Source organism: Lycorma delicatula, chromosome 2 (assembly GCF_047948215.1).
Source record: "Lycorma delicatula isolate Av1 chromosome 2, ASM4794821v1, whole genome shotgun sequence".
NCBI classification, from domain to species: domain Eukaryota; kingdom Metazoa; phylum Arthropoda; class Insecta; order Hemiptera; family Fulgoridae; genus Lycorma; species Lycorma delicatula.
The window spans coordinates 102,975,544-102,989,808 of NC_134456.1; the positions used below are offsets into that span (position 1 = coordinate 102,975,544).

Below are 14,265 nucleotides of genomic sequence, written 5' to 3' on the forward strand. Positions count from 1 at the left end.
TACTTACCAATACAGTCTTGTCTATCATGTGATTCTGAATAACCTTCTTTGCATATACATGCTCCACCTTTACAAACACTGTGTCGTATAGTGCAGTCTGTGTCAAAAGTACAGAGATCACCAAGAAGTGCTGTATATACATGGATGGTAGCAGGGGTCGGTCGTGCTCCAACAAGTTGATAAAGTTCTAAAACAGGGAATAATGTAAAATCAAATCACCAGTTTTTAATTATGTTTTATATCAGTGTAATACATATTGCTTTACTGACATCTACATTAAATGTAGAATAATAGAAAATAAATAAAATCAAATCTTTTATTCTGATAAATACATTACATATAAAAAAATTATTAAAAAATGATTCACAATTCAAAAGGCACCATTGAAAATTATTTTGACACAAGTTTATGTTGAATAGCATAAATACATTTTTTTTTTATTAGCATTATATAAAAAATCATTGACAAAGTAATACTTTTAATGTAAAATAACATTTTTTAATTGTATTTTAAACAAATTGGTAGGAAAATTTTTAAACAGTTAGGCAATTTATTAAAAAGTCAAAAAAAGCATAATAAGGTCTTTCTTTTAAGTTGAAGTATTATATTGAGTTACATAAAAACAATTTTATTCCATGTCATTTTGGTAAAGATGGACTTTCTTTTAGAATGAGTAAATATTCATAAATTTAAACACAAGGATACATTAACGTATTTTATTTTATCAGTGCACTTGATTCATACTTATGGATACCAGATAATGATCTCACAGTTCATTTAATTTTTATCTCTTAAAAATTGATTCTGACTTTTTGAGGGAGCCCAAGAGATTTTATTATACTTTATACAGGAATATCCTTAATCACACAAAGTATTATTAATGATGACAAGCTTAGTGTTTTATTAAGTAAGGTATTTCAGAGCAAAACAGTAGGGACTGAATTTATTAAAAACAAAATCAATTTGATCATTGCAAGAGAATGTGGCTTCTAATAAAACACCTAGAAATCTTACTTTATGAGCAAAAGAAGTATGTAATGTCTACCTGAAAAAGATTGCACCAGTTTATATAAAGTTAGAGGTTGTAAGTTGCAGTGGTTGCACCTACACTAATTAATGTACAAAAAAAGACTGCTTATTTAGGAGCTTACCTTTTATAATACCTTATGTAATTCTTTAAAAGAAAAAAAAATTACTTTATGCTAGCAGTTTGTTCCATCACTACTTTGACTGCTTACTAAATTTCAACTTACAGTAATTTTATTTGATGTAGTCAAAAGGATTCTTTCTTTTGCTGAAAAAAGCTTTTATTAAAGATGATTATGATATAAATAATCACAGCCATTTTACAATTTATTAGCAAGTTATAATTCATTTTTTTTAGATCTAAATAAAAAAAAATATTTTCTCAAATGAAAAAGAATAAAACAAGAAAAAAAGCAATAAAAGAAAAATCAGATTATAATAAATTTATGGGTACCTTTTGATCTCACAGGTGGCACAATATGTTCATCTATCTGGTTGCTATAATAATAACGTTGATCAGGCACTAAAAGATGTCTAGTAGATTTAGACAATGGTGAACTCACATCTTCTGGTTCTGTAAATCGATTTGCTGAAGTCCATCGATGAGCAGGCCATTCTGTACCCACCATCATGTTTTCTACATAAACAATTTTTCATTAATGATGTTTATCAAATTATGTAAACCTTAATAATAATAATAACTGAAATACCAAAATGAAGTATGTACTGTCTAAGTTGTAGTAGTATTTTAATTTCAAGGTATTTAATACATCCTACATCTTAGATTACGACCTGAAAATACCTTGTTTTTTTATATTTCTTGATGACCTAACAAGTAAACAAAGATTTTACTCAGGGATATTTTATTCTTGAGACTGCCATCAAATGTCATTACAGAAGAGTAAGAAAGTAAAAAATATGATTGAAGAGTTTTTGATATCTCTCAGTTATAAAGTGTCCCTAACATTAACTTAAGTTTTTGTTAATCAATCCACAACAACTATTAGTAAGCTTCTGCTATTTGCTTTTTGATACTGTGGAACTTTCCTTACCAAAGACAAGATGTAAAGAGTCCTAGAAGTTGTTATTAAACTTCATTTCATACTCTGTTACAAACAATGTATGATTGAATAGCTCTAAAAGAATTGACTAATTACAATTATAAAACAATTTTTTGGTAAAATAAATATTAAGCTTGGAATCTGCCAATACAGGAATCTTTAGATGGATAATAATTATACATTTAAGATTAAAATACCTTGCAAAGAGTGTCTAAAGTACTGGGTTTCAACTTAAAATATATAGAAATTTAAAAGTAAGATAAAAAAATGTAGAGCTCAAAACCAAAAGAAGAGAAATTAAAGTGAAAATAAATTATGTTGATTAGAAATCGCACACCCTAACTTAAACATATTGACTAAATAATATTAAGTTAAATCAAATAATTTTATAACATTAAACAAATAGAAATATTTAGTGTACCTTTACAAGGCCCTAAAGCTTGAACAGCAATATCCTTTTGATAGCGGCAGGAAAACAGTTTTAGCTGACATTCAGATCCATATGTCTGACCATCATTACCACATACAACTTGCTGAGAAAAGAAAAAAAAAAATATATATCACCTCAAAGATATAAACACATGTAATTTGAGTTATATTTTTAGTATCCAATATTTATTTTTATTTTGACATTTCAAAACCTAATTTATTAATTTTATTAATTCATTGATGAGGGTCACAAAATTTGGTATTTTTGCAAAAGGAAAAACTTACTAAATAAAAAAAAAATCCTTCCTATGTTATTTTTTGAGTCATTAAGAACCAATTTTGGAGAGTGATGTGTCATCTCGAACATTATTGATAAAGGATCTGCATAAAAGATCCAAAAAAATGTCTCGAAACATTTTGATAGATATAGAAAGCAAGTTAAATCTTTTTTCTAGCAATTCTGTTGATAAAAATTGTTTAATTCTGTAATAGCAATAGTTAATAACTGTTTAAACAACTGCCAATTTTCTTGCAACATTTGAATTAGGGGCTATTAACAAAATATTTTAGGGAATACTGAGTGTCTTGTTATTTCTTAAGGCTGTGTGTTTGTATTCGAATATTTAATAATTATTGTAATGTATTTTTTAGTGTATTATAATTTTATTATTTTGCTTGATATTGTATGTTTTGATTGTTAATTTATCAGTGAACAATATCAAAATATAATTTTGAAATTTTATTATACAATCAGTGAACAATATTGAAGTAAAATATTAGTTTAAAAAGGTATACCAAATTTCATAAAAATAGTTCTATCCATTCGAGAGATATAAATTTATATTTAAAAACCACAAAATGAGAAAATCAAATAAAAGAGCACCTGTACTTATCAGAATACTTTTTTTTGATTGGTGCTAGGAACAACTACCAAATTTTTGGACATTTTTCATTCATTCTGTGTAGAAGATAATGCTGGATTAGGTGAAGAATTTTTGAAAAATACATAAGTAATAAGGGTTATAGTATAAAAGATAAAAAAAAAAAAATACTCTAAATAAAGTAAATTGACTAATAATCTTAAAATGGATAAAAATAATTTTTGTATTCTTCTAACTTATAATTGAAACACAAAAAAAGGATTTACCAGAAAAAATTATCTATTTATAAAATTGCTTTAAAATAAAAATTAAAATAATAGAAGAAAAACTTTAATATTCATATCAAAGAAGGTAACTCATAAAATAATGTTCAGAGATCAAAATTGTTAACAAGACTGTAGAAATGATGACTAAAAGCTTTTGAAAATGGTTACAGTAACAGTTATTATATATATATATATATAAATATACAGTCTTCTTTTTGCTGATTTTGACTGCCTTTGGTTCTTGTGAATTTTTCTTCGATTTTTTTCTCTTCCTCCAGATTCATCATTCTTTTTTATTAAGTTGATTTTTCTTTCATTCTTTTTAAGGTCCCAAGATCTTTCTTAGAATTCTCCTTTCTTTCTTTTCTAGTTCCCTATTTCTCCTTTCCTCATTAAGAATAAACATTTCACTATATATATATATATATATATATATATTCGGTATATATATATCGGTTTGACTGAAGTGATAGTTCCATTTTTCTAGCTCTGATGCTTTCCATTTTTAGATTCTTTGTTCAGTCAATTTTTCTGGATTATTTCTCCTAAATATTAAAATATTTTTTCTCTATTGATGCTTCCATATCACAAACTTTTTGTGAAGTTTTTCTATCAGTTATAAATTTGGTTTTTGTTCTTTTTGTTAGTTATTTTTCTGTTGCTGTTTCTATATTTGCTGAAAAAAATTGCTAAATCATTTGCAAACCTAACAATCAATCCCTAGATTTTTATATTTTAATTTAATCCATTTTTCATAACCTTTTTTTATTCTAACACCTTCTCCCATTCTATATATATATGTGCGTGCATGTGTGTGTGTGTGTGTGTGTGTGTGTATCATAAACAAAAATCTAAACATGATCATTAGATTAAGATAAATAAAACATATCTTCAAATATAAAAACATGTCAATATTTGAGTACAAATATTTGTGAGTAATTTTCATCAGAAAACTACTACAACGATTTCATTGAAATTTAGATATGATGTAGTAGTGTATCTGAAGTTATGGATGTGAAAATTTGATAGATATTGGTTGAGTCATACTCCAGTTATGATTAATTAAAGTCGGTAACAGAAAACATCACCTCAGTTTGAGGTTACTTTGACTGTGTAGTGGTGTATTTTTCTTTGCCTGTATGCAGTGAGCCACAGTGATGAACGAGTTGAAACATGATCCTTGTATGCATGATCTACTAGTTAATTGAAAATATCTAGTTTGTTGTACTCTGAAAATCAGTGCGTTTCTGACTACGAAGTAGTTAGAGGGCGTTGGAAATGTAAAGTCGGTTTTATTTCGCACAATTGCGCAAGAAGTATATTTTTTTAAAGAAAATTTGGAAATTATTTTGCAAAATGGTAAACTTCCAGTTTTATAAAATTTTCTTTATAAAACACTTGAACATACAGAATGATTCCAAATTGTACGGCAGTCTCTTGCGAGATGATTATATAGCCAAAAATGAGAAAAAAGTTCAAAAATAAACATAGGTCAGAAAACTGGTCGTTAGTGAGTTTTGGCTGGCGATCCATTTAGTCCTCTTTGAAATTAAACTGTACTAAAATTTTTGGGGTAAAAATTGAAGAGTAAATTTAGTGCTTCCTTATGGTTTTTTGATTGAATAAGATATATAAATATACAGAAATTGAATGAAAGTGGTCCCAGACTTATATCTCACTTAGTTTTTGAAAAACAGGGTAAAACTCAAAAACGTTTTGTCAGAAAATAAACTTTTTAGGTTTGGAGTAATGACTTCATTAATTTATCAGAATTCATTTTTTCAACCCTTACTACATCAAGCCCAATCAAATCAGTTACAAATGAGTTACCTTTGATCACTCAATTCCTAAAAATATTTTGAAAGAACTTTTATTAAATTAAATTAACCAATAAGAAGTGTCAGCTCTCTCATTGTTTTAACGAACTGAGAATTGACATAGCAACTGTCCTTTCTGTCAGAGAAATGTATGACAACAGTTTGGAAGTGGAAATTATAACAGGTGTGATTGTTGGACAATGGGTACTTCTACCTCGAATTGATTTGATACCATTTGTCACTGCAATCCCATCTTTTTTTTAAATGAAGACAGAGTTTTGGAAATACCTTTCCAGTCAGGAACACTACCTATCCAGGAGGAAGGTGATGTATTTTTTCTTTCTGAAAGCAGCTAACAGCTCCCCCATATATAACATATTTTTTTAAAGAATAACAAAGCCACTCTCATGCTACTTTTAACCCTGTTTTTGCATATATTTCATAATATTTATTAGAAAATGATCTGTTTTCATGTTCTATATCCTTTTGAAAGGACCATTTCTAAGTATGAATTTCTTCACATTGTCATTTAATACATCAGGGAAATTTGAGCAGTCTATTGGGTAGTCTTTTGTTATATTAAATGCATAATTTTCAGTTTCAGTTGCCTCATCATGGAAATCAATAAGAACATATTTATTTTTATCTTATATTTATTTTATCTTATATCTTGTATTTTATTTCTTAGTTATACTTATTTATTCATCCGTATCCATTTTTTCTTATTTATATTTTTCAAAGATTTATTTGCTGTACCTTCTTGAAAAGCCGAAGCTTTCAATGACAAACACCGTTCAAATTACATTATTAATCTCCTCAGAGAACTCGGCATCACTTTCATCATTACTATTTTACTTAATGGAAATAGAAGGAACGTCTGTTTTAAAAGTGTGTCTAATTTTACAAGCTTTCAAGCAGCCTCTGTTTATTTTCTTTTGAGTTTCCTCTTTTGGATGCCACATAAATGTTCATATCATTCTTCAGAAGGGTTCAATTTAATTTAACTTACAATACAGTAAAAAAATACAAAAATTGTAAAAAATAATTGCTGTTAATTTAAACGAAACAGAATTTACATACATCAGTAAAATCATGGACATCAGTAAAAGAAATGTACAAATAATTTTATTCCAAACTCAATCAAACAATAACAACAACCAACGAAACATTTAGTTATGTGAACAAAAAATAACATTCTCTGCAGTATTGAAAGGACAGGGAAAAAGACGGAAATACCACGCACCGCTACTGCTTTTGAGCTGATTTCAAGATCGCATGTATGGAGGCACCAGTCTGACAGTTGCTACAGGCCCATCAAACACCAGTATACTTTTTACTAAATTTAGTAATTTGTTTTTAAAGTATACCATCTGGTTTTGGTAAAAATTACTCTGAAAATAAGTTTTACCTTAAAGAATAAGGTAAAAATTAATTTTTAGCAAAGTTCATTGTCTTGGAAAATTCCTTTAAAATAATGAGAGCCTTCTTGTTGCTTGGCAGGTCCCCTAGCGAGCGGGTCCCCCAGCAGTCTGCAGTTACACCACAGGAAGGAAGCACTCTCCCCAAACCTCTTTGTTTAGAATTCCCTGCCTTGACCCCTTCCATTTCCTTTTCAGTCTACTTTTAATTTTTAAATTTTGTATTTGTGTAGTATGTCTTCTATGCATATAATTTGATCTTTATTTGTAATATTTCAGATTGGTAAAATCTTTCTCTCTTCTAACTACTTATTTCCTTCTGTCTTCTAAAATGATTAGAAATACCAAACCCAAGAAAGTTTAATGACTGATCTGGCATTACAACCCTTTCCAAATTATGTTTCTTCCTACTTTCAACTCTTCATCTTTGCTTTTACTGTTCTTCAGGCCTTGTTCTTTAATCAGATCATTAAATACATGAACCTGTTCTTCGGTTTAATCAGAAATCTCTCTATATCGTTATGCTTACAGCAAACATCTCTCTTTCTTTGAATGGAATCTTTCTTTCACCTTATGATTGATTCCATAATTGTACTAAAACGACTAATAACTGGATCACTTTCTAGTTTTAATCTTTTCTCATATGTTAAATGACCATTATATACATTCGTATGTACATTATATACATTCAATTCTACCATTATATACAGATCTTATGTATTATAAGTTTTCTTAATCCAATCCATGAATCTAACTTTAATTTCTAATTTTCTTACAGAAACTTCCAATTAATTTTTTATTAATAGAATCATTAATTCTTTTCTTATGTCTATAATTTATTTTTTATTATTTACATCCCTAATGATTCAGTAAAATTAAAAAATCAGTGTCATCTTGATTTATACTGTTTCCAAGCTAACATTTGGTTGGGTTCTAATTAAGAATTCATTCTGTCCTGGTGATCCAGAGCTGTAATCCATCACAGGTAACTAATTGCATAAAATAGATAATAGGTACAGCTGTCTACAAGTTAAGAATGTCCAAGGACTTTGAATATTAATTAAACAATCTGGTATGTTACTTGCATTACTAATAATTAATTTTACAGTGTTTGTATGTTGTAAAATACAAACTTTTAGTAAAATTTTTCTATAAAATACAAATAGATTTTACTGGCTACAAAATGCTGTAAGCCCAATAATATTTCAGGAATTATTTTTAATTATTACTAAAATAAAAGTTATTTTAATTACATCTAGATTTGTAGAATCATCCTCTGAACATGTCATTGTACAGATACATTTAGCTCTACCATCAGATTCCTCACATACTGCACCAAAGTAGCAACTTGTATCTGAACAAGATGTAGGAGCAGGGGTAGTAATATCAGCTGCAATCAAACATATATATTTTTTAAATTAATTAAGGAAAGAAGAATTCAATTTTATTTAGGAATTACATATAAATTAAAAATTGAAGGTATGCAGCACCATTACAATTATAAAAATATTTTTAAAAAATTAGATAAAAAAATATAAATTATAAATTTAATGGAAATACTAGAATACTAGAATAGTTTTAATATTCTTCTGTTAGAACAGACGTATAACACAAACATTAATATCTGATAACAAGCAATAAGTAGGAATAATGTAAAAAACATCATGGTCCCTTGCATTATGAACATCTCCATTCTCCTCCAATCCCAGCTATAAATCAGTTGAGCAATTTAAAAATATACAATTAAGAACTAAAGACTAAATAAAAAAAAGGAGAACTAAGATGAAGAATTTTTTTAATTAATCCTTGATAACTGAAAAAAATTGATTTCTGTTAACTAAATCTATCAATAACATATGCTTTGCACAAAATCTGGAAAAGTGAAATTCTTGATTTACTCATTCACAAACTAAGGAGAGTTTAATATAATTTCAATACTCTCTTCTTCAGCTTTCAACTTTTCCAGAAATAAATGCACAAGGCCAACAATTATAATAACTGTATCAAAACCTTGTCTGAAATCAGGCGAACAAGAATTTAGCCCTTCAGTGCCAAAAAAATACTAACACTATGGTGCCTGGGTATATTCTTATATGTTCCTCCTAAAGTGCAAGGTTTTTTTCAGTTAAAATCTTGTTATTTTTTTAGTAATATTTTTCACTATTTTAGAATGTAGAAATACAGTAACTTAAAGTAAGAAAGATCTTAATTATATCATGCAAGAACAAAAAAAAAAAAAAAAAACGTTATAACTAGAAATTAATCATCTATCACTCTTTGTTTCTGTTACATGTAAACTGTTTGAAAAATTACCTGATACACAACCACCGGGAGCAAGTATCTGTTTAGGGTTAGTACAAATTGTGCATTTCTGACCCTGGACTCCTGGTTTACAAACACAACGACCAGTCATCTGTTCACAGTCATCTCTAACAGAACCAAACATTGAACACCCACAAGCTGTAACAAAATATTTGTTGTGAAATTTGTAGCGATTATAATGATACTAATTTTGAACTAAATCTTGCAGATTACTATTATAATATTTGGATTCTAACTATGCATAAGAAAAAAGTTATTAAATAATTCCTAAATTGCAGGGATTAATATATAAGTTGTCGTAATTCAACACTACGTGAGTTTTTAATCTCTTATATGAGTAAGCTTATTTAATGATTTTCCAAATTCCTTTAGTCAAGATATTGATATTCATGAGTCATTCTCTTAATCCAAATTGAAAGGTTGTGTAATATCAGAAAAATTTTTAGTCAAATATCAGTAATATAGTTATGTTAATAAACCTTACACTGACCATGTAAAAATAATGTAACACGTTAAAATTATATTCTTATCTGACATTTCAAACAGGTTAATCTAAAATCATACTTAGCAAAAGGCTGCAAATTGTTTGTAATATTATTGAAAAGTATAATTAAATAATTTTTTAAATATAGGTAAAAATTCTATATTTTGGAAAAAATTGTTAGTTCTTTATCAACATAAACATTTGTATGAATCATTTTTTTTAAGCTTGTGTCAAATATGAATTCAACAAATCTTTGTTATGACATTCATGTTACACTTCAGTGATAAGGTAAAATAAACACTGGATCTACCAGAGAAATGGATTGTTTTTTAAATTATTAAAACTAAGTCAATTTTGAGCTTTTTCAGAATTTATATACACAATTTTGGGTGGAAATGCATATCCAAATACAAAAATTTGCTGAAAAATGTAATCAGAAGATTAAAATTAGAAAACTGCTTAATGCAGTGGCATATTTTGGGAGGTAGGCATACCGACTTCTGATGAAAGCTTATTTGCATTTTCTATGGAGTAAAAATTGAATATATCTCACCTGGAAGTTTTCTTTTCATTATTGAACCATTTGTTCTGAAATTATCACTCATTGTAAGATTACCTTTGAAGATGAGGTAATGAAGTGTTGAGAGGTGATGAAATAAATGATGTGTTTTGACAACAGGGTTACCAATTTAAAAAATCTCAACAGAGAAAACATGGTGCTGAAAGTCCCACTGCTTCATTATAAGTGAAATGGTAATCCCAAGTATTGTTTATTATAAAAACATTTTGGATCAATAAGTTAAAATGCAATTGAGTCAAAAATTTAAATTACTGAAAATTTTTTAAGTAATTGAAGTTTGGTACATATAGTTATTTATGTTTAACAGTAATTAATTGATTAAAGAAGAAATAATTAGTGATTAATTTAATTAATTCTCTAAAAACTTCCCTTTGCTTAGTTCTACTGCCAAAAATTTTGTTTTTATTTTTTATGCAACTAGACAAAATCTTTGGTGGAATTCTCTATTATGATTAGAGAATAATGTCTATGATTTCTCTCATTTCTTTTTAACCTATTTTTTAGCGCAATAATGATTACTGCCTGTGTGATAAAAGTTAACATTTTAGAATACGTAAAAATGGAATGGATAAAAGCATGCTGAATTTAAAACTATGTTTAAAATCTAACAAAGATTACTACAACAGTGTTATGCACACAAAATATCAAATATAGTACCATGTAAAGTACTTTACAAGCATTTTTACAAAACAATTTAATAGATTTGTGGTAAAAAGACTTGATTGTTAACTTACATCATTTGCCAACACAAATGAACTGACGTTAAGTGTATAATTTGCAGAACAGAAAGAATATGTCCCAAGTGATCAAATGAAATGTGAGATTATGCCACCAATAAGATGTCCTCAAGAACATTGTGCAGTTGTACCCACATTTTATCAATTTATCATTAGATAATAAGTCCTTTATTAAAATAAACAGCAATTTCCTTAGACAAGTGTAGCATAAATGTACATTTGGAACATAAATGAAATGTTTTTATTTTTATCAAGATTTCAAAAACATGAAAGCAATTATATAAGCAATAATATAGATTTTATGCAATTTGGTTATTCTTGAGCAAGTTAGTTACACTATATGTGGAAAAAACATTTAAAAAATTTTGTTATTCTTACGTAAACATCCTTGATGGCCTGCTGATATTTTAGGCAATCCCCAGTAACCTGGTTCACATCGATCACATTTGATTCCTCCTACTCCAGGTTTACATTCACACTGTTTTGATTCTGGATCACAGGTATCAGAATATGATCCTAAGATAAAAAATAAATTTATTCACATAGAATTCTTAATGCTCTATTTCTATAAATAATTGTGTCAGCACCAAACTCAAATAATTAATACATTATTTATCTCTAGGTAAACAAGAAATTAATACAGACATATCAAATTAATAGAGAAATATTATTTGATATGAATATTATTGTTTAATTTTAAAGAACATATTTAAAAAAAAATATTTTTAAGTATTACAATCTTTTTTTAAATTTAAAGTTTACCTATTTTATTGCAGCCACATAATGATGGACAACCAGCATTTTCTGGACCTTGAGACGGTGTTTTGTTGTCTGGACAGCAACCATACCATGAATCTTCACAACTTTTTAAGTAAACTCCTGCATCTAAAATATAAAATAATCTAAAATTATCATGTTAATTAGACAAAAATTTATTATTAATAAATAAAATATTACAGATTACTAAATAAATACTGTAAATTTGTAATACTTTTAAAATAAAATTTAATGTAACATTTTGTAGCTACATAAATAAAATGTGTTAAATTTAACTCAGCTTTAGCAAAACTAAAGAAGTACACGGGTATTAACATTTCTGTTTATTAAGAATTTAAAAACAAAAAACCATTTTTGTCCATATTATTTTAAAATTTCTATTAAATATAACTGAAATCATCATATCAATTACTACTATATATCAGTTTTTAAAAATATTTGCAAGTAACGCACGCACGGTATCTTTACTTCCCAGTATATTTCTGTCTTGCGGAAGTAAAATACAACAGTCATCAACCTTGAAAATAATGTAATTAATATAAAAAATTAAACAGATATATTGCATTTAAGAATCTTACTTATAATCAATCAAATATTAGTTCTTGCCAGTGCTATTATATTTGGTTTCATTCTTGTTGTATTTCATTAATTAATTGTTACATGCTGCAATTTATTTCATTAAATTATGTTCTAGACTAAGTAATTTTATAGAACAGTAGTAAACTTTTGTACCTTTTCTACAGCAACGAGCAAAATGGGGTGTTTGATGACAATAACTATCAGAAGGGCAATCTTGTCTCTGTGGCCCACTACCACAATCTAATTCTTGGCCTGTAGCTGGATCAACAATTGGAGGTTCTCCATTGCAAGGCTTTACTTCCATACCTGTTAAATAAACATGATATGTAAATAAATACAAAGATCTTCTATAAATGTATTTTGGGAAGAAAGAAATGCATTTCATCCAGGAATGAATGAAATGGTAGGTGAAAATATATATAGTAGATAAGTGTTTTCAAATGTTTTGATGTTTGTAAGCTATTTATTATTTAACAAAATATTATAATGAAAAGGTTTTAATAACTTTTAGTTGAGACAAAATTTCTTAGTTTTTTTTTTGAGAAGATAGATGTGTTATATTTTATGTCAAATTGTCAAGACATTTCATTTTTTTACATATATTTTTTGAATTAACTTCTCATTATCTGTTATACACTCATTTACTAGGTTTAGTTATTCAGGTTTAAAAAAAAATAGATACTTTAAAACACATAATTAGACTATTATCACTTAATAGTAGTAGAAATAATGCCAATTAATTTTAAATTAAATCTTATATATAATTAATTGACACATTTTCATGATGTCTAAAATATAACAGGTAAAGAACATGTATTACTAGTATTTTAAAAAAACAAATTCAATGAGTGAATGATGAATAAGCAACAAATAGGTCAGTAAAAGATGAAATTGGAACAGTTTGAAAAACCACTAAATGACACATGCAACCAAACAAGGTGTAATGTTAAACATTACACAAAAAAAAAAAAACAGAACTAAAATCAGAATACTTTATTCAGGAGGTCTCATAGAATTTTATATCAAGTACTTATATAAATATAAGAAAATGTATGCTAAATATGTATCATTCAGAAGTAATAATTTCATTTATTTTCTTAAGACAGATGCTATAAAAAAGTAACATTAGTTTGAGATATGATCAAACTTGAATTATTAAAAAAATGAAAAACAAATACTTAAATTGTGCTCTGATTAGAATATAATTTATGTATATTAAGATTTAAAATAGTTTGTTTTTAAAGAATTACTTTAAGTACTACACGATTACACATATTACCCATGAAATTCATCTGAAGGAGAAAAGTGGTATTTATTTGTTGTTAATTTATTTTTGGTCTGCAATAAAATTTCTTTGAAATACTTCTAATTTCAAAAATCCATTTGATCTGCATGGCAAAATGCAATTAAAATTTTAAAGTGCAAATTAAATGACTAAATTCCTAAATATGTGAAAATCTATTTCCAGATCTGTTCAGAGCTATTATGGAGGTCCTTTCTTTAGTGGTTTTGTAGGTTCTACCGTTTGACACCACCTAGTTTAATAAGAAAAATCTTTATTATGTAGTTATCCTTATTTATTTTATTTTATCCATGTTAAATTTATTCATTTACTTTTTTTTATTTTCATAAACTTTTGTGTGTAAACCTGTATTTTTGATTGTGGCTTTTACTTATTGTATGTATAAGATTTTAGATATTGCAGTTAATATTTTTGCAAGTGTGTATTAAGTCTTGTTTCTATGAAGTGATTTTCGAAAATTGCCCTTAGTGCATAATGCTTATATGTGTTCATCAAAACTGTAGTTAAATATTATCATTATAGTATTTGGAGATACAATAAAATTAACATTAACGTTAAAATTAACATTATTAATATTATAAAATT

General features: G+C 27.0%; 1 protein-coding gene across 3 annotated transcripts in view; it reads right to left on the minus strand.

The window, feature by feature from the left end:
- Window positions 1–14,265, minus strand: part of LOC142319063 (agrin-like) — a 968,658-nt gene that overhangs the window by 36,667 nt on the left and 917,726 nt on the right. For all 3 annotated transcript variants that reach the window (XM_075355916.1, XM_075355919.1, XM_075355917.1), the window contains 8 exons: window positions 12,531–12,683; window positions 11,784–11,906; window positions 11,400–11,537; window positions 9,212–9,358; window positions 8,152–8,288; window positions 2,509–2,620; window positions 1,481–1,663; window positions 8–187 (listed from right to left, as the gene is read on the minus strand). In XM_075355916.1, coding sequence (XP_075212031.1) covers window positions 8–187; window positions 1,481–1,663; window positions 2,509–2,620; window positions 8,152–8,288; window positions 9,212–9,358; window positions 11,400–11,537; window positions 11,784–11,906; window positions 12,531–12,683 — 1,173 coding nt within the window. The remainder of the gene's footprint in view (window positions 1–7; window positions 188–1,480; window positions 1,664–2,508; window positions 2,621–8,151; window positions 8,289–9,211; window positions 9,359–11,399; window positions 11,538–11,783; window positions 11,907–12,530; window positions 12,684–14,265) is intronic.